Source organism: Ctenopharyngodon idella, chromosome 1 (genome assembly GCF_019924925.1).
Source record: "Ctenopharyngodon idella isolate HZGC_01 chromosome 1, HZGC01, whole genome shotgun sequence".
In the NCBI taxonomy this organism is placed as follows: Eukaryota; Metazoa; Chordata; class Actinopteri; order Cypriniformes; family Xenocyprididae; genus Ctenopharyngodon; species Ctenopharyngodon idella.
This window is the reverse complement of record NC_067220.1, coordinates 44,263,304-44,284,802: the sequence shown is the minus strand read 5'-3', so window position 1 is coordinate 44,284,802 and position 21,499 is coordinate 44,263,304. Positions and strand designations below refer to the sequence as shown.

The 21,499-nt window shown below is 36.1% G+C and overlaps 2 protein-coding genes across 2 annotated transcripts in view; both read right to left on the bottom strand.

Annotated features, from left to right (window-relative positions):
- The window catches only part of LOC127515784 (B-cell receptor CD22-like), a 224,895-nt gene that overhangs the window by 154,139 nt on the left and 49,257 nt on the right, over positions 1-21,499 (bottom strand). Inside the window, exon 2 of the mRNA XM_051899841.1 lies at positions 21,004-21,073. Within this exon, the coding sequence (XP_051755801.1) occupies positions 21,004-21,073 (70 nt within the window). The remainder of the gene's footprint in view (positions 1-21,003; positions 21,074-21,499) is intronic.
- Positions 1-21,499, bottom strand: part of LOC127515940 (B-cell receptor CD22-like) — a 71,254-nt gene that overhangs the window by 4,472 nt on the left and 45,283 nt on the right. The window contains exons 2-7 of the mRNA XM_051900125.1: positions 15,685-15,750; positions 15,241-15,582; positions 14,894-15,142; positions 12,675-12,929; positions 12,355-12,590; positions 1,862-1,874 (exon numbers count right to left, since the gene is read on the bottom strand). Of these exons, the coding sequence (XP_051756085.1) occupies positions 1,862-1,874; positions 12,355-12,590; positions 12,675-12,929; positions 14,894-15,142; positions 15,241-15,582; positions 15,685-15,739 (1,150 nt within the window). The 5' untranslated portion in view covers positions 15,740-15,750. The remainder of the gene's footprint in view (positions 1-1,861; positions 1,875-12,354; positions 12,591-12,674; positions 12,930-14,893; positions 15,143-15,240; positions 15,583-15,684; positions 15,751-21,499) is intronic.

Genomic DNA, 21,499 nt, shown 5'->3' with positions numbered 1-21,499 from the left:
GCTCAGTTACTGGCTTATTCACTTAATTTGTTCATTTATGTGAGTGACTGTTTTTTATTTGACAAAATAAAAAAAATAAAAAATTGTGTGTGAGAGAGTGTTTGCCACAATGAGAATGTTGTAAAGGCTCACCCCTTTATTTGTATGTATGATCTGCATTGTGGTGAATTTATTGATTTTTACTGGACAAATTAGAAAAAAAAAATGCTCTGAATTATAGTATTTCCCATGCATTTCCTATGGGATCCCATTTCTGTCCACAAAAGCCAAATTAATGAGTTTTTTCCCAACCACTTAACATTGTTGAACTGAGTCCAATTTTTATTTTTATTTTTAATTTTTTTTTTTTTATATATATATATATATATATATATATGTATGTGTGTGTGTGTGTGTGTGTGTGTGTTCGTTACAAAACTAAAAGAGTAAAAAAAAAAAAAAAAAAAAAAAAAAAAAAAGACAAACTTAAAAAAGTAGCCAAGTCTTGTACTGCTCAGATTAAGGAAAGTATTTAAAAAAAAAAAAAAAAAAAATATTTGCCCACATTTTCCTGAAGGCTGCTTGAAATTACTCTATTCCTCTCTATTCCTGCTGAAAGCCTCCAAGTACCAGATAAAATAATGTAATGTATAATCAGTATATATTTATTTATCCAATGAACATATATGCATTTATATTTGGTACCAAAATACTAGATTTGAGAGGTGATCATTTTTAGAAATGCATCTGTAATTGATTAACATTGATTCAAATTCAGATTTACTGATCATTTATCAGAAGAAAAACAAACAACCAAAAAAAAAAAAAAAAAAACCTTGTGTATTTATACTAATTGGAAATAGCCCATCTTGTTGGCATAGGCTATTTACACTAACTCCGCCCACCAATGTCTGGTTTGGCTAGAGAAAATTAAGAGACGCCCGCTACACGACAGCCACAGTGCTGTAGAGAGAGTAAGACACGTGGAAGTAACTTCTGACGCAATTGATCCGACTTTTGCTCACTCTTCTCCCTTTTCTCATCACATATCAGATTGGAAAGGCATTTATTTTCAATAAAAATGAAGAAAATATTTAAAAAATGGAAATAGAGGTAGGTGTAAGGAGGACTTTATTGTCCCAATAAGGTGGCATCCATTTAATAATTTTAATAAATATAAGGAAACACTTTATTTTGATGGTCCGCTTTAGACATACTGCTAACTGTAAGAAACTTTGCAACTTCATGTCAACTAACTCTCATTACAGTATTAGTAGACTGTTAGTAGGTTAGGTGTTCGGGTTTGGGTTGAATAAGTTGAAATGTAGTTGCAAAGTTACTTATAGTTAGTAGAATGTCTAAAGTGAACCATCAAAATAAAGTGTAACCAAATATAATCATTTACACACATTTGCATCCTGTAATGTACAACAACACTGAGGGGCAAATAGTGTCCAGAACTATTTACAAGTATAAATAGTATCTAACTATTTGCACGTATTGCATAGAAAATACTGCTAGTTTTACATTATGTAAATGAAATCTATTGCTATTTTTACTTATTGTAAAGATCAAATCACTAAGAAAATGCTGCTATTGTCACTTAGTGTAAATAGACTCTATTGCTCTTTAAACTTGCAAATAGCTGTTGCTGAACAATGTAGTCCTAAACCAGGGATGGGCAACTTCAGTCCTGGAGAGCCACTGTCCTACAGTTTAGCTCCAACCCTGATAAAAACTCACCTGTCTGTAGCTTTCTAGTCATGTTGTAGACCTTTAGATGGTTCAGGTGTGTTTGGAGCTAAACTCTGCAGGACTGATGTTGCCCATCCCAGTCCTAAACTCTGCTAGCTTTTCAACTTAAACAAGATCAAATACTCACACATGACATTGAGCTCAACAGCAGGAGAGGTGTGATTGTGTCCGTGTACAGCACAGCTATATCTGCCTGCATCCTCTCTTCTGACTGACTGCAGCAGGAGTTCATTGTTTCTGTCTCTTCTCTCAGTTAATGGCTGTGAGTCTCTGTACCAGATGAATGTTGCTCTGTCAGTCAGATTACAGCTGCTTTTACATGTCAGACGGACTGAATCTCCCTCTGTCACTCTCTGAGGAGACTCCACCTGAAGATCTGAACACAACACACACATTATATCTAGTGCTGCTGTCATACACTGATTATTATTCAACATAATGCACAGAAGAAGAGAGAAACCTCATGAAAGTCACCTGTGACAGTAAGAGTCACTCCTGGTTTACCAGTATATCTTCCATCAGGTTTATCAGTGATGAATCTGAAATAGTACTCGTGTTCATCCTTCAGTGTCACATGACTCAGTCTGATGGTGCAGTTCTGCTGTTTATCTCCCAGATACTGAAGCCTCTGACTGTATTCAGGGTCCACAGACAGATCTGGATACTCATCATTTTTCTCCTTAATATTTGTTTTGATCCAGAACACTTTCCTGATCTGATATCCAGAAGGGTATGTATAAGTGCATCTCATTATCACTGATGAGTCCTTTAGTGCACAGATGTGTGAAGGACTGTAACTCACACCCCAATCAGCACTAGAAACCCCTGAAACAGAATTCAAAGAGTGAAGAAAACAGCATCTGCTTTTGTACAAAGAATGTTGGGGAGGCAAATTGCTTACAGTTTCCTCTTTAGTCATTCACTCACCGTGAATCATGAGCAGAAAGATCAGAGGAAGAGGAGGAGCCATTCTGACTGACATCAGAGCAACACCTACAACAAATGAACAGTGGCTTATTTCTGCTGTCATGAATCAGAAGTTTTAAACTTGATTTTAGTCTACTTTTCATAGTACATGTAAATATTATCATTAGTTCACTGCCTGTGTTGGTGGTGTTTATTTAGGTTTGGTTTAAAAAAAACTGTGGTTAAGCTACTTTATCACACATTCTCCATTTTCTCAAGTTCCTTTTTCCGGCTAGTGCAAATCGAGCCCCATCTACAATGCAAAGTGCACCTTATACACATGACAAAACACACACAATCCTGCTCTAATTGCTGATCAATTGTCAGCATTTGCAATTGTTCTATTACACTTACAAGCAAAACATGGCCAAACATTAAACACTTACACAACCACTACAATAAAAGAAGCAGGAAAACAAATATTAAAGAAAAATCTATTCATTTTATCATGTTTGTCCTCAAATAAATGTCTTTCCGGCTGAAGACCAGCTAGAATTTTAAACACCGGTTTATGCTGTTAGACCACTAAATGATAAAGCATTTTAACCAAAGCTGCATTTACTCACTGAGCTCAGAAATCATGTTAAATACATCATTAAACAACATTTTTTCTAAAAAAAAAAAAAAAAAAATCCAAATCTAATCAAACACAAGCTAATCGAGGTCTACAGCTCTACTAGAAAGATATAGGCGGTGAATTTGATGAAGGTTGGAGCTAAACTCTGCAGGGAAGTGGATTTCGAGGCCAGAGTTACATCTTAATATACTGTATATATCAGCTTCATGTTTTCACATTTTCCACCGTATGCTAAAATACTTCAAATTTTCATTCCAATCTACACTCCATACCCCACAATTACAACACAAACAGCAGCTTTGTACATTTTTCAAAACAGAATCATTCACACCATTAAAAAATACAGTTAATTTAATAGAAAGCTATTTGATGATAATGAATCTAAAGAACGATTAGTAAATGATGCTCTTACCTTTTTTGCCAGCACTAAAATGACCAGGTTGAAACAGCACTGGGTTTCTCACACTCTGAAACACATGTGGTTAACACCTCATGTTTTAACATGTGATCTTATCTATGACACTTCACCTAGTGCTGGTTTAGTCTATCAAGTCAAAAGAGTAACATCACGGAGAATACATCAGACTAAACACATAAAATAAAAGTTAAACTGAGAGAATCTCTACACCGGTTCACAGAGGTGCTCATGTTATAATGTTTTCAAACTTATCTGCATCTTCCTAAAGAACCAAGTAAATAATTGCTTGATTGGGTATTTGATAAACTATTAACTCAGGAGCCACTTAAATGACACCTTTCTGAAAACCGAAGACTTTTAATGCATTCTTGCCATTCATTTACGTGTTTAGTCTTTTGAATGTGTATGTGCGTAGACACTTGGTCTTTTTTATAAACTGATATTGCCAAATTACTTGTCTGGCCCACATAATACAGAAAAATTAGTCGTGTCCACGGATCTATGCGAACTGAAATAAATTTGATAACATTTTCTCTATACATAAGGAAAGGAAAGGTAATAGGGGACAGCAAGTTCTTATATAAACAATAAGAACTTCCTGATTAAGTACTAGAATATTACAGATGCTTCCTCTGAATGTCTAAACATCAATCTTATGAGATCTTCTAAGCTTATTTTTCTAATAGTGACCTTCATAGTGTCTGATTCTCTGTTGTCTCTAACTGTAAATATAGTCATAGATACAGTTTTGTATCCATATATTTGTATTTAACTTGTCCAACTTCGAACTAGCAGCATCTTTCAGTGTGACCCTTGTGAGAGACGGGCCATTTTCAAAATCATCCCCTTTACCCTTTCACTATTCACAATGCAAAAGCATTGGCATATAACTTTCCTCTTATCTTGTATATACAGTATATTTTTCATCTCGTGTCCCTTTAGGTGCTCAGAAGAAGTAAGCAGTAACCCCCAGGCCTGTTAAAATACTCACACTTGCAGTCTTTGCACTTGACCCCTTGTCTACTAACATGATGTATTTCCTGTATTTGGCCCAAGTGTTCAAGCAGGTGTGAAGATTGCAAGTGTGTGTAGAGCTTTTGATAACCTGACGTACAAATGCAAAGTGTTTACACAGTTTTATTTTGATTACAATATCTAAATTAACTTAGAGTGGAATGTTTTCCTGAACATTTTGGGGCATGCAAGTTCCTGAACATGAAGCATGATGGGATACACAAAGCATATTTGAGTGTTTGTAAAGGGCACTGAGTGTTGACGTTTTTCACACCTGGGACAGTCTTGCACACTTCCTGTCACATGCAAACGCTCTCAAATAGCCAAGACCTCAAGAGTGGGTATTTGGACAGGCCCACCGTAGTCCACTTGAAAGAGTGAATAAAGACGATGGAGCACTATTTTCTGAAGTTGCTTCCTCTGACTGAGGAACGATTTCAGAACACATCCATGGACAGACGAGTGGTGACGTATAGATGATGCTGATGAACTGTGAATATCTCAAGGAGGTAAAGTAAATATCTTAAGAATGTCTATATAATATCTACAAGCTATCCGTTAGCATTCCCATTCATCTCAAATGACATTTGTTTGGCTGACTGACACACGCAGACCTGAAGTACCAGCTCTTTAAGCTCACATGCAGCAGATGTAGATGAGGAAACATTTGGGTGAAACTAGAGTAATATATCTGAAGTTCTTCCTGTAGAGGGCGCTAGCGCTGGGATGCTCTATTCATTTATTATGATAAGACTAGTGACGTGAGAGTTCATTTATGAAATGATTTTGCACACTGAGGACATCTGCTGACCAAACAAAGACAAAGCTGACAAGCAAAGGAAAGACAGGCTGAATATTCTAATACGATATCCTTTACAATTTTCATAATATGTATAACTCACTGTGATGTTTTTATATACACTAGAGAACAGTGTAACAAAAAAACAAAAAAAACAAGCAAATTTATTTCACAAAAATTGTTGACACACCAATTGTTATTGGTACTTTACTTTTATTTCATGTCTTTCTAACTGACAACGTAGTCTCAGCCTCAGTCGTCACACCCACGGACCGTTGGCTGAACGTTTGATGCATATGGCACACTTAACCGGTGTTGTGCTGTATATATTGTGAATATATCTGTTGTGTTCGTTGTAACTAGAAGTTCACATCATTTTCACATCTGTAACTGTCATACTGACGGTCATCAGACAAACGTTCCGGTCCGGAGATATTCCTTCAGTGTCACATGACTCAGTCTGATGGTGCAGTTCTGCTGTTTATCTCCCAGATACTGAAGCCTCTGACTGTATTCAGGGTCCTCAGACAGATCTGGATACTCTTCACCCATTTTTACAGTGTCTTTGGTCCAGAACATGTTCTTGATCTGATGTCCAGTAGTGTATGTATAAGTGCAGTTCATTATCACTGATGAGTCATTTAGTGCACAGATGTGTGAAGGACTGTAACTCACACCCCAATCAGCACTAGAAACCCCTGAAACACAGAATTCATCAAGATGAAAATGTTGTCATAAAACAGATTGTTCCAGTCCTTGATTCTGATTGGTTAAGCCGGGTTCAAAGCCAATGTAAATTACTCTACAAACATACACCTGTTATTTATTTTTTAAATATAGATTTTTTAAGGACTAACGTTTTATAAAAAGCAATAAGCCCTGTGAAGTCGTTGTTTACAGTGAATTTAGTACAGCTAAGGGTAGTGGTGTTGTTAGGCACAATGTGAAGCAGAGTTTACATGTTTTTTTTGTTTGTTTGTTTGTTTCATTGTCAGTTACACTGGGCCATCAGAACATCTACTACATAATACTTTTTTTACTACTTGAAAACAGTCACTCGTTGCAGGAAATAGTATAAGCTAATCTTCTCAGAATAGTGAGTGTGATAAAAGATGAAGGAAGTTCACAAAGACAAGTGAAAACAGAACAAGGAAATTAATCAAGAACATGCAGCATTATCAAATAATCAGACACGTTAATTAGGACTAAGAAAATAATCAATGTTGATTTAAAAAAAATCAATAATATCAAAAATGGGAGTTTGTGGATTTAAGTTTATGTCTATCAGCTCTGAGATCTTCTATATGCTAAAACAATTTTTTGATACACTGATGTTTGTCCAATCAAATGCTCTGATGAGTGAGAAAGTCCCTCCCCTAAACCACCTGACACTGACAAGACAGTACAAAATTAGTAATTCATGTTCAAGACTGACATAACGAAAAACTATTGGATATTTTTAAAATGGACAAGCCCATTGACACGCCTCACCCAAACTTCCTGTTTCAAAAGGAAATACATCAATATAGTGTAATGGGTAGTATTCATATTATTCATCACAGACATTAATACTGAGAGTTGATACAGTTATAGTTCTGTTCAATAGATAAAGTAATTTTGGTTTAACAGTATTAATTGTTTTAAAGTAATTTTAGTTAAACATTATTTTTTTTATTGTTTTATTTTGTAATGTTTATAATAGAGCCGTTAGTCTGAAATCGATGCTTTATTATAGTGAAGTTTAGAGCAGATTCGTTTATCTGAGATCGATTGCTCATGTCAAGCTCTCTCACGGTATCGCGAGAGTTCCTCCATGCGGGCGAACGTTATCAGGTGAGATCGCGAGAGTTGGCTCATACGAGTAAACGCCACTCATTATGTGTTGTGATCTTTCTCCGTTTATTCTCAGGTAACGGATCAATAAAGTTAGTATAAATCATTTAGAAAACGAGTTTAAATGTTGATGACATGTGTATGTTTTATTTGAAAGTGTAAAAGTTTATTTTGAGTGCGTTAGTGCGTGATTATGCGCGGATCACATGGTAGTTGGGCCTAACGCGTGGTTGCGGGATGTTAATATGGTTTTCGCCATGTGGAAAAGCTAAAAGGCTTTTATATAGTTTGTATTACGTTTCATACTGTTTATTGTCGTAACTGTTTACGAGTTATGTAAGAATGTACGCATATTCATGTTTATTCACTGATGGTGAAAAGAAGGAGAAATGTTTAGAGAACTGTGCGTATGGTTACAAATTAATGTATATATATTACTGTGATCAACTTGTATGTTAATATGAGTCATGTGTGTTTAACATGAAAATATACGAGTAAACGCCATCAATGGAAAACATCACTCATTATGTGTTATGATCTTTCTCCATTTATTCTCAGGCGTAACAATAGCACAGAAAACTGCTCATTTATTGCTCATTATGGGGTCTTTGAAAATAAAATTACATTTAAAAATATGTAATTAAACAGAGACTCACCGTGAATCATGAGCAGAAAGATCAGAGGAAGAGCAGGAGCCATTCTGACCAACATCAGCATAAAATATATCTATAATACATCATAAATCATCACTCATATACTCATAAACAGTGTATGTTCATCACTCTAAACAGCTCTTAGTGTTAGTAAGATCTTTGAACATCTGAAGATTATTAATGCTCAACATCAGTGTGTGTAAATGAACTGATCATTAGATGTACAGAAGATATTTCTCATGTCAGGAATCATGTGTTATATGAGCTTCATCTACAGAAATCATCAGTTTTTATTCAAGTATGAATGTGTTTGTCTTACCGTGTTGAAGCTCATCAGATCAACAGCAACCAAATGACTGACTGTTTTAACTCAAGCACTTTAGCTTCACAGTGAAGGACTTTCCGTGGTTAACACTGTTTATTAATGACCAGTGCTGGAAATATCAGTGTCCCTCCCTCAACATGAGAACAACATCACTGAACTAAACCTAATTAAAGAAACATAATGATCTTTTTCTTTAAATTAATTTAAATACATTTACCATGAAGACGTTTAGAGAACAGGATTGAGTAACCAGATGTTCTGCTGGATATTTCACACCTATTGTGAAGGTTAGTTGACGTTTTTGCACTCAGAAAGAGAAACTCTTTTTCCTCTTTTGTCTGTCGACATCTTTCATTCCTGTGTCACGTGATTAATGCTTCTGCACAACAGTGACGTCCATGAGAGGCAAGCAGGTGATCAGATAGATGATTTACTTACTAAAGTTCAGAACTTAGACACATATTTTGAAGCCCAGATGAGTTTTAATTAACAAATGCCAGAGGAGGCATTAAAGCGAACAGGGACTGAAGAAACTAGAGACGCAGGAATGGATGAGTTCAGTATTAAATTACAAACATATGGAGTTTGAACACAGTACAGGATAAAACAACATACACTTGAAGATGAATAATTGTGATTATTTTTTTTTTTAATTATTATTAAATGCTTGAAAGAACAGTAACAATTGTCATATCATAACAATAACACAGTAGCCAGAGTCCAACAGTCTTTCAGTCCAGATTAAGTGCCCAGTCATGAATGAATGATTGTGATTGACAGGTGACGCTCATCAAGGTTGATGTCAGTAGCAGGAGATGGTGACCTCTGGTGGTAGTTTGAGAGTTTGAACAAATGAGATGATCACAAATAAAACTGATCAAGTTACAGAAACGCAAAAGACAGAATAACAGAAGCTGATTGAGCACTTTGAGACCATTATAGTGCTCAATCAGCTTCTGTTATTCTGTCTGCGCGGGAGGGGGTCACAAGTTGTTTTGTTTGAGGAAAAACATGAAAATGAAAATTTGATTTAGTTGATCAGCATTTAGATGGTTTATTCTGTAATCGATCTGGCAACAGTACATCGTTTTTCTTGGACGAGCACTTTCAAGAAGATAAACCGCTCATAAGCGTTATGTTTCTCCTCAAACGACAAGGAAATTAATATTTATGTTAATATTAGGAAGCAAATCCCCACACTCGTCCTCGTGAACGGCTCGGGTATTCCTACAGTTTATGTGGAGCGCGGCGGTATCCTGGAGGGTTTGTTCATTTACACAGAAGCACATACTGACAGAAGAACGGGGATAATAACGTTGTACTAAAATGATTTAATACGTATTTGTTTTAAATAATAAAAAATATTGTTAAACATAAAAATGATTATGGCATATTTTTAAAAAATGCAGGTCTTCTTGGGTCCATTCTGTAAAAGCACATGTGTTTTAAATTACCCGAGACCCGAGGCTCCTATATGAGACCGAACCGTATCCGAGGCCATCGTCAAAGTTTTGGACCCGAAGTCGACTCGTGAAGACATCTAGTATCCACCACTGAACATCACTCTGACTCACGGTTACACGACAACGATGTACTACAAACGGAAAAGTTTTTCCTTTGTGGTTTTTTTTTTTTTTTTTTCGTACATAAAACTATCTTATTAAAATAATTCCTGTTCACACGGATCCACAAAAACAATTAAAAACGCAGTATTATTCATGCCTTATCAGTTGGCGATATCAGAAACATTACGCGCCTAGACTGAACACGTAACACACGTGCATGACGTGACTGTTTTAACAAATTCATGCTTTTGTAGTTTACACGGAGATGATAACAGTATTGTTTTCAAAAACGTGCACTTTGAAACCCCTTTTTCAAAAGTTTGCGTTTTCAGTACCCCAAAAACATCATTGTCGTGTAAATGAACGGCCAAAACGCATAAAAAGTTTTCAGTTTTTAGTCATGTCGTGTAAATGACCCCTTAATTTTAGCATTTATGTTTATATATTTTTACACAGTGACAATTCACCAGCTTTTAACTTTCAGTTAATTCCTGTGTTACATCATGTTTCTTCAACTATAAAGAAATAAACAACTTTAGTGACTCAGCACTGATAATCCCTGTCAATCATATGTGGCTCCGCCCACAGAGCTCAGGATTGGTTCCTTCATGCTCCGCCTCTTACTGCAGCATCTTCCTGTTGATCTGAACAAACAATAAGATGAAGAAAGACTGACTGAAGTTCATCAACAACATTATAAAACCTTTCACAAGATCCACAAAACAATCACACTAGTGCTGAAGAGAGTTTTATTGATTATATTGAGAAGAGCTGCAGGTTCAGACACTCACTGATGGATTCTCATGTTTAGAAAAGCTCTGAGGATCAAGAGTCCTGCAGGAGTCTTCAGGAGCTCTGGAATGAACCGTCTGTGTGAAAGAGAGAGAGAGATCGGTCATGTGATCATCTGTGATGGATCATCTGACTGTGCCATCTCACTTACTGTGATTGTGTCGTACAGGTCAGAGGTCATGGACTTGAGATCAAGAGCTGTATATGTGTCTTCATTGGGATCAGAGATCTACAGGAGCGACAGAAGGACTTACATCACAAAATATCACAATAATAAATATATAATAATAAAAATATGGTCAATGATAAATTTAGGAATATACACGTTTTTATAGAAACACTAAAAAATACAAGAAAAAAGATCTTTTCTGTCATTTTTAAAGTGGGTTTCTGAAACTTATGCATGCAGTAATGTCAGTAGTACACAATTTTAAATGAGTCATTGGTTTTCTGAAAAAACGACTAAGTCTGCACATTTTAAGATACTGCACAAGATGTGAATAAATGTAACTCCTACACTCGCTGGGGTGGATAGGCCTACTTCATATTCAACGAAATAAAATGCACATAAAACGTGATGGAAACAAATGTAGAGAAGAAACTTCTAGTAAATTTATTACAAAACATGTGCATCAAAAAAGTATGTAACGGAATAATTAATTCATAACTGGAATAATCTTCGGACTCATCGCATCTGAAATTATGCTATGATCATTCTGAAATTCCAAAGCCAGAGTCGAATCGGTCGAATTCAAAAGTAGACTGTGTTGAAAAGCCGTTTTTTGACATTTTTTGAAATAGATCCGCAATGCAAAGTCAAAATGATGGAGGGGCGCATATACTGTACTGTAGTGCTGTTGTCATTCCTAGAAATGTTTTTTTTTTTTTTTTTACCATTTTTGTCTGCATATTAGTGATAATATCTTATTCATATTAAAGTCCTGGGACTCATTCACATAAGACGCACATCCCCTCCACCCCCCGCGAAACCGAGGGGGGCCCGTAAATTTTTTTGCATATGGGCCCGGGGCTGACTTGCTACGCCACTGAAATTGACTAAAAACTTGCCAAAGCCATTCACAACTATCCAATAAAGTCTTTTTTTTTTATTTATTTATTTTTTTCGATTTTTTAATATTATAGTACAAACTGGTTGCTGACTGGATTGTGACTTTGAGAAGGTTTGAATCCCGTCGGTCTGCACAGTTACAGTCTGAAACACAGATGCTGATGTGAAGTCATGTTGAGATGATTTACCTGTTTCACTGTGAGATCTTCAGTTTGACCATCCCTTCGTTTCCTCCTGCTATAATGACAGACATTAACAGCATTTGGACTCTATTAAATTAAGAGAAAATATGAATGTTGTTTTTAAAGATGACTAATAATTCAAAATACAACTAAGCCATTAGCTACATTAGATCAAAAGTGAACTTATTCAATACAAAACTGAACTTATACAATCACTGCAGGTTTTTTTATTGAGCTCACATTATAAACAGGATGATGAAGATGATGATGATGATGATGAATAATCCTCCAGATGTCGCTGCGATCACAATCACATTCCTACCAGCACCATGATGAACTGAAAGAGGAAGATCATCATGATTAACTCTCCAAACTGATGAATGATGTGAAGATACAGGAGTGTGTTAATAAAAGCTTCACCTGTGACAGTTACAGCGTCTGATCTCTGAGATCCATGTTGATTGTGAGCCTGACAGTAGAAGCGTCCACTCTGTAGTGCACTGAAACTCTGTCCAGATCCAACAGCTGAGCTTTCATTCTCCTTAAACCATCTGAAGTTCAGAGCAGGAGGGTTTGAATCACTGCTGCAGATCAGAGTCACTGAATCTCCTGGCACTATTTCACCAGATCCAGTTATCAACACTGAGACGTTCCTGGGAGGATCTAAAACGGAAAAAGAAAAGAAATTATATTCATGTTTGGTATTGTTAATCCACTAGTTTGTTTGTTGAACCATCATTAACTCACACATGACGTTTAAGGTCACAGCCTCAGAGTATTTCTCTCCATGTTCATTGATGGATCTGCACTTGTATTCTCCACTGTCATCAGAGCTGATCTTTGAGATGTTGTAGATTCTTCCAGATCCTACAAACGTTCCTCCTTTAAACCAGCTGATTTCTGCAGGAGGGTTTGAATCACTGCTGCAGTTCAGAGTCACTGAATCTCCTGACACTATTTCACCAGATGGACTGATGGACACTGAGACGCTCTTTGGAGGGTCTAGCACAGAAAAAATACAAAAACACTAACAATCAAAGTATATTAAGGTTTCACAAACTTATAAATCATGCTCCAATAATTTATGATCTGTGATGGAGATCACAGGATTCACAAGAGGATCTACAGGAGAAATATGTAACCCTCAAGCAGCCTTCGTATAGCAGCCCTTAACTGTACCTTCATGGACAAATTTGGGCATGTTATATTGAATGTATCTACCTCTGAAAGCACCATATTTGTATGTAAAATATGCTTATTTCTATGTCGTATTTAATAATTAATATCTTGCAGTAGGACTTTGACCTCACTTTTAAGTGTGTGTGTGTGTGTGTGTGTGTGTGTGTGTGTGTGTGTGTGTGTGTTTTGCACAGTGACTGGCATACTTTTTTTTTAAAAATTGCTCAGTTATTGGCTTATTCGATTCATTTGTTCATTTATGTGAGTGACTGTTTTTTATTTGACAAAATAAAAAAATTAAAAAATTGTGTGTGAGAGAGTGTTTGCCACAATGAGAATGTTGTAAAGGCTCACCCCTTTATTTGTATGTATGATCCTAAAAACCTTAAAAAAGACAAACTTAAAAAAGTATCCAAGTCTTGTACTGCTCAGATTAAGGAAAGTATTTAAAAAAAATAAAAAAATATTTGCCCACATTTGCCCTGAAGGCTGCTTGAAATTAAATATGACTCTATTCCTGCTGAAAGCCTCCAAGTACCAGATAAAATAATGTAATGTATAATCAGTATATATTTATTTATCCAATGAACATATATGCATTTATATTTGGTACCAAAATACTAGATTTGAGAGGTGATCATTTTTAAAAAAGCATCTGTAATTGATTAACATTGATTCAAATTTACTGATCATTTATCAGAAGAAAAACAAACAAACAAACAAACAAACAAACAAAAAACCCGTCTATTTATACTAATTGGAAATAGCCCATCTTGTTGGCATAGGCTATTTACACTAACTCCACCCACCAATGTCTGGTTTGGCTAGAGAAAATTAAAAGAGACGCCCGCTACACGACAGCCACAGTGCTGTAGAGAGAGTAAGACACGTGGAAGTAACTTCTGACGCAACTGACCAGACTTTTGCTCACTCTTCTCCCTTTTCTCATCACATATTAGATCGGAAAGGCATTTATTTTCAATAAAAATGAAGAAAATATTTAAAAAAATGGAAATAGAGGTAGGTGTAAGGAGGACTTTATTGTCCCAATAGGGTGGCATCCATTTTAATAATTTTAATAAATATAAGGAAACACTTTATTTTGATGGTCCGCTTTAGACATTCTGCTAACTATAAGAAACTTTGCAACTTCATGTCAACTAACTCTCATTACAGTATTAGTAGACAGTTAGTAGGTTAGGTGTCCGGGTTTGGGTTGAATATGTTGAAATATAGTTGCAAAGTTACTTATAGTTAGCAGAATGTCTAAAGTGAACCATCAAAATAAAGTGTAACCAAATATAATCATTTACACACTTTTGCATCCTGTAATGTACAACAACACTGAGGGGCAAATAGTGTCCAGCACTATTTACAAGTATAAATAGTATCTAACTATTTGCACGTATTGCATAGAAAATACTGCTAGTTTTACATTATGTAAATGAAATCTATTGCTATTTTTACTTATTGTAAAGATCAAATCACTGAGAAAATGCTGCTATTGTCACTTAGTGTAAATAGACTCTATTGCTCTTTAAACTTGCAAATAGTTGCTGAACAATATAGTCCTAAACCAGGGATGGGCAACTTCAGTCCTGGAGAGCCACTGTCCTACAGTTTAGCTCCAACCCTGATAAAAACTCACCTGTCTGTAGCTTTCTAGTCATGTTGTAGACCTTTAGATGGTTCAGGTGTGTTTGGAGCTAAACTCTGCAGGACTGATGTTGCCCATCCCAGTCCTAAACTCTGCTAGCTTTTCAACTTAAACAAGATCAAATACTCACACATGACATTGAGCTCAACAGCAGGAGAGGTGTGATTGTGTCCGTGTACAGCACAGCTATATCTGCCTGCATCCTCTCTTCTGACTGACTGCAGCAGGAGTTCATTGTTTCTGTCTCTTCTCTCAGTTAATGGCTGTGAGTCTCTGTACCAGATGAATGTTGCTCTGTCAGTCAGATTACAGCTGCTTTTACATGTCAGACGGACTGAATCTCCCTCTGTCACTCTCTCAGGAGACTCCACCTGAAGATCTGAACACAACACACACATTATATCTAGTGCTGCTGTCATACACTGATTATTATTCAACATAATGCACAGAAGAAGAGAGAAACCTCATGAAAGTCACCTGTGACAGTAAGAGTCACTCCTGGTTTACCAGTATATCTTCCATCAGGTTTATCAGTGATGAATCTGAAATAGTACTCGTGTTCATCCTTCAGTGTCACATGACTCAGTCTGATGGTGCAGTTCTGCTGTTTATCTCCCAGATACTGAAGCCTCTGACTGTATTCAGGGTCCTCAGACAGATCTGGATGTTCTGTATTTCTAACTTGTGTGGTCCAGAACACTCTCATGATCTGATATCCAGTAGGGTATGTATAAGTGCATCTCATTATCACTGATGAGTCCTTTAGTGCACAGATGTGTGAAGGACTGTAACTCACACCCCAATCAGCACTAGAAACCCCTGAAACAGAATTCAAAGAGTGAAGAAAACAGCATCTGCTTTTGTACAAAGAATGTTGGGGAGGCAAATTGCTTACAGTTTCCTCTTTAGTCATTCACTCACCGTGAATCATGAGCAGAAAGATCAGAGGAAGAGGAGGAGCCATTCTGACTGACATCAGAGCAACACCTACAACAAATGAACAGTGGCTTATTTCTGCTGTCATGAATCAGAAGTTTTAAACTTGATTTTAGTCTACTTTTCATAGTACATGTAAATATTATCATTAGTTCACTGCCTGTGTTGGTGGTGTTTATTTAGGTTTGGTTTAAAAAAAACTGTGGTTAAGCTACTTTATCACACATTCTCCATTTTCTCAAGTTCCTTTTTCCGGCTAGTGCAAATCGAGCCCCATCTACAATGCAAAGTGCACCTTATACACATGACAAAACACACACAATCCTGCTCTAATTGCTGATCAATTGTCAGCATTTGCAATTGTTCTATTACACCTACAAGCAAAACATGGCCAAACATTAAACACTTACACAACCACTACAATAAAAGAAGCAGGAAAACAAATATTAAAGAAAAATCTATTCATTTTATCATGTTTGTCCTCAAATAAATGTCTTTCCGGCTGAAGACCAGCTAGAATTTTAAACACCGGTTTATGCTGTTAGACCACTAAATGATAAAGCATTTTAACCAAAGCTGCATTTACTCACTGAGCTCAGAAATCATGTTAAATACATCATTAAACAACATTTTTTCTAAAAAAAAAAATCAAAATCTAATCAAACACAAGCTAATCGAGGTCTACAGCTCTACTAGAAAGATATAGGCGGTGAATTTGATGAAGGTTGGAGCTAAACTCTGCAGGGAAGTGGATTTCGAGGGCCAGAGTTACATCTTAATATACTGTATATATCAGCTTCATGTTTTCACATTTTCCACCGTATGCTAAAATACTTTCAATTTTCATTCCAATCTACACTCCATACCCCACAATTACAACACAAACAGCAGCTTTGTACATTTTTCAAAACAGAATCATTCACACCATTAAAAAATACAGTTAATTTAATAGAAAGCTATTTGATGATAATGAATCTAAAGAACGATTAGTAAATGATGCTCTTACCTTTTTTGCCAGCACTAAAATGACCAGGTTGAAACAGCACTGGGTTTCTCACACTCTGAAACACATGTGGTTAACACCTCATGTTTTAACATGTGATCTTATCTATGACACTTCACCTAGTGCTGGTTTAGTCTATCAAGTCAAAAGAGTAACATCACAGAGAATACATCAGACTAAACACATAAAATAAAAGTTAAACTGAGAGAATCTCTACACCGGTTCACAGAGGTGCTCATGTTATAATGTTTTCAAACTTATCTGCATCTTCCTAAAGAACCAAGAAAATAATTGCTTGATTGGGTATTTGATAAACTATTAACTCAGGAGCCACTTAAATGACACCTTTCTGAAAACCGAAGACTTTAATGCATTCTTGCCATTCATTTACGTGTTTAGTCTTTTGAATGTGTATGTGCGTAGACACTTGGTCTTTTTTATAAACTGATATTGCCAAATTACTTGTCTGGCCCGCATAATACAGAAAAATTAGTCGTGTCCACGGATCTATGCGAACTGAAATAAATTTGATAACGTTTTCTCTATACATAAGGAAAGGAAAGGTAATAGGGGACAGCAAGTTCTTATATAAACAATAAGAACTTCCTGATTAAGTACTAGAATATTACAGATGCTTCCTCTGAATGTCTAAACATCAATCTTATGAGATCTTCTAAGCTTATTTTTCTAATAGTGACCTTCATAGTGTCTGATTCTCTGTTGTCTCTAACTGTAAATATAGTCATAGATACAGTTTTTTATCCATATATTTGTATTTAACTTGTCCAACTTCGAACTAGCAGCATCTTTCAGTGTGACCGCTGTGAGAGACGGGACATTTCCGAAATCGTCCCCTTTACCCTTTCACTATTCACAATGCAAAAGCATTGGCATATAACTTTCCTCCCATCTTGTATATACAGTATATTTTTCATCTCGTGTCCCTTTAGGTGCTCAGAAGAAGTAAGCAGTAACCCCCAGGCCTGTTAAAATACTCACACTTGCAGTCTTTGCACTTGACCCCTTGTCTACTAACATGATGTATTTCCTGTATTTGGCCCAAGTGTTCAAATAGGTGTGAAGATTGCAAGTGTGTGTAGAGCTTTTGATAACCTGATGTACAAATGCAAAGTGTTTACACAGTTTTATTTTGATTACAATATCTAAATTAACTTAGAGTGGAATGTTTTCCTGAACATTTTGGGGCATGCAAGTTCCTGAACATGAAGCATGATGGGATACACAAAGCATATTTGAGTGTTTGTAAAGGGCACTGAGTGTTGACGTTTTTCACACCTGGGACAGTCTTGCACACTTCCTGTCACATGCAAACGCTCTCAAATAGCCAAGACCTCAAGAGTGGGTGTTTGGACAGGCCCACCGTAGTCCACTTGAAAGACGATGGAGCACCATTTTCTGAAGTTGCTTCCTCTGGCTGAGGAACGATTTCAGAACACATCCATGGACAGACGAGTGGTGACGTATAGATGATGCTGATGAACTGTGAATATCTCAAGGAGGTAAAGTAAATATCTTAAGAATGTCTATATAATATCTACAAGCTATCCGTTAGCATTCCCATTCATCTCAAATGACATTTGTTTGGCTGACTGACACACGCAGACCTGAAGTACCAGCTCTTTAAGCTCACATGCAGCAGATGTAGATGAGGAAACATTTGGGTGAAACTAGAGTAATATATCTGAAGTTCTTCCTGTAGAGGGCGCTAGCGCTGGGATGCTCTATTCATTTATTATGATAAGACTAGTGACGTGAGAGTTCATTTATGAAATGATTTTGCACACTGAGGACATCTGCTGACCAAACAAAGACAAAGCTGACAAGCAAAGGAAAGACAGGCTGAATATTCTAATACGATATCCTTTACAATTTTCATAATATGTATAACTCACTGTGATGTTTTTATATACACTAGAGAACAGTGTAACAAAAAAAAAAAAAAAAACAAGCAAATTTATTTCACAAAAATTGTTGACACACCAATTGTTATTGGTACTTTACTTTTATTTCATGTCTTTCTAACTGACAACGTAGTCTCAGCCTCAGTCGTCACACCCACAGACCGTTGGCTGAACGTTTGATGCATATGGCACACTTAACCTGGTGTTGTGCTGTATATATTGTGAATATATCTGTTGTGTTCGTTGTAACTAGAAGTTGACATAATTTTCACATCTGTAACTGTCATACTGACGGTCATCAGACAAACGTTCCGGTCCGGAGATATTCCTTCAGTGTCACATGACTCAGTCTGATGGTGCAGTTCTGCTGTTTATCTCCCAGATACTGAAGCCTCTGACTGTATTCAGGGTCCTCAGACAGATCTGGATACTCTCCATTATCTTTTACAGGGCCTTTGGTCCAGAACACTCTCATGATCTGATGTCCAGTAGGGTATTTATAAGTGCATCTCATTATCACTGATGAGTCCTTTAGTGCACAGATGTGTGAAGGACTGTAACTCACACCCCAATCAGCACTAGAAACCCCTGAAACACAGAATTCATCAAGATGAAAATGTTGTCATAAAACAGATTGTTCCAGTCCTTGATTCTGATTGGTTAAGCCGGGTTCAAAGCCAATGTAAATTACTCTACAAACATACACCTGTTATTTATTTATTAAATATAGATTTTTTAAGGACTAACATTTTATAGAAAGCAATAAGCCCTGTGAAGTCGTTGTTTACAGTGAATTTAGTACAGCTAAGGGTAGTGGTGTTGTTAGGCACAATGTGAAGCAGAGTTTACATGTTTTTTTTTGTTTGTTTGTTTGTTTGTTTTTTTCATTGTCAGTTACACTGGACCATCAGAACATCTACTACATAATACTTTTTTACTACTTGAAAACAGTCACTCGTTGCAGGAAATAGTATAAGCTAATCTTCTCAGAATAGTGAGTGTGATAAAAGATGAAGGAAGTTCACAAAGACAAGTGAAAACAGAACAAGGAAATTAATCAAGAACATGCAGCATTATCAAATAATCAGACACGTTAATTAGGACTAAGAAAATAATCAATGTTGATTTAAAAAAATCAATAATATCAAAAATGGGAGTTTGTGGATTTAAGTTTATGTCTATCAGCTCTGAGATCTTCTATATGCTAATGATACACTGATGTTTGTCCAATCAAATGCTCTGATGAGTGAGAAAGTCCCTCCCCTAAACCACCTGACACTGACTAGACAGTACAAAATTAGTAATTCATGTTCAAGACTGACATAACGAAAAACTATTGGATATTTTTAAAATGGACAAGCCCATTGACACGCCTCACCCAAACTTCCTGTTTCAAAAGGAAATACATCAATATAGTGTAATGGGTAGTATTCATATTATTCATCACAGACATTAATACTGAGAGTTGATACAGTTATAGTTCTGTTCAACAGATAAAGTAATTTTGGTTTAACAGTATTAATTGTTTTAAAGTAATTTTAGTTAAACATTTTTTTTTTTTATTGTTTTATTTTGTAATGTTTATAATAGAGCCGTTAGTCTGAAATCGATGCTTTATTATAGTGAAGTTTAGAGCAGATTCGTTTATCTGAGATCGATTGCTCATGTCAAGCTCTCTCACGGTATCGCGAGAGTTCCTCCATGCGGGCGAACGTTATCAGGTGAGATCGCGAGAGTTGGCTCATACGAGTAAACGCCACTCATTATGTGTTGTGATCTTTCTCCGTTTATTCTCAGGTAACGGATCACTAAAGTTAGTATAAATCATTTAGAAAACGAGTTTAAATGTTGATGACATGTGTATGTTTTATTTGAAAGTGTAAAAGTTTATTTTGAGTGCGTTAGTGCGTGATTATGCGCGGATCACATGGTAGTTGGGCCTAACGCGTGGTTGCGGGATGTTAATATGGTTTTCGCCATGTGGAAAAGCTAAAAGGCTTTTATATAGTTTGTATTACGTTTCATACTGTTTATTGTCGTAACTGTTTACGAGTTATGTAAGAATGTACGCATATTCATGTTTATTCACTGATGGTGAAAAGAAGGAGAAATGTTTAGAGAACTTTGTGCGTATGGTTACAAGTTAATGTATATATATTACTGTGATCAACTTGTATGTTAATATGAGTCATGTGTGTTTAACATGAAAATATACGAGTAAACGCCATCAATGGAAAACATCACTCATTATGTGTTGTGATCTTTCTCCGTTTATTCTCAGGCGTAACAATAGCACAGAAAACTGCTCATTTATTGTTCATTATGGGGTCTTTGAAAATAAAATTACATTTAAAAATATGTAATGAAACAGAGACTCACCGTGAATCATGAGCAGAAAGATCAGAGGAAGAGCAGGAGCCATTCTGACCAACATCAGCATAAAATATATCTATAATACATCATAAATCATCACTCATATACTCATAAACAGTGTATGTTCATCACTCTAAACAGCTCTTAGTGTTAGTAAGATCTTTGAACATCTGAAGATTATTAATGCTCAACATCAGTGTGTGTAAATGAACTGATCATTAGATGTACAGAAGATATTTCTCATGTCAGGAATCATGTGTTATATGAGCTTCATCTATAGAATAATCATCAGTTTTTATTCAAGTATGAATGTGTTTGTCTTACCGTGTTGAAGCTCATCAGATCAACAGCAACCAAATGACTGACTGTTTTAACTCAAGCACTTTAGCTTCACAGTGAAGGACTTTCTGTGGTTAACACTGTTTATTAATGACCAGTGCTGGAAATATCAGTGTCCCTCCCTCAACATGAGAACAACATCACTGAACTAAACCTAATTAAA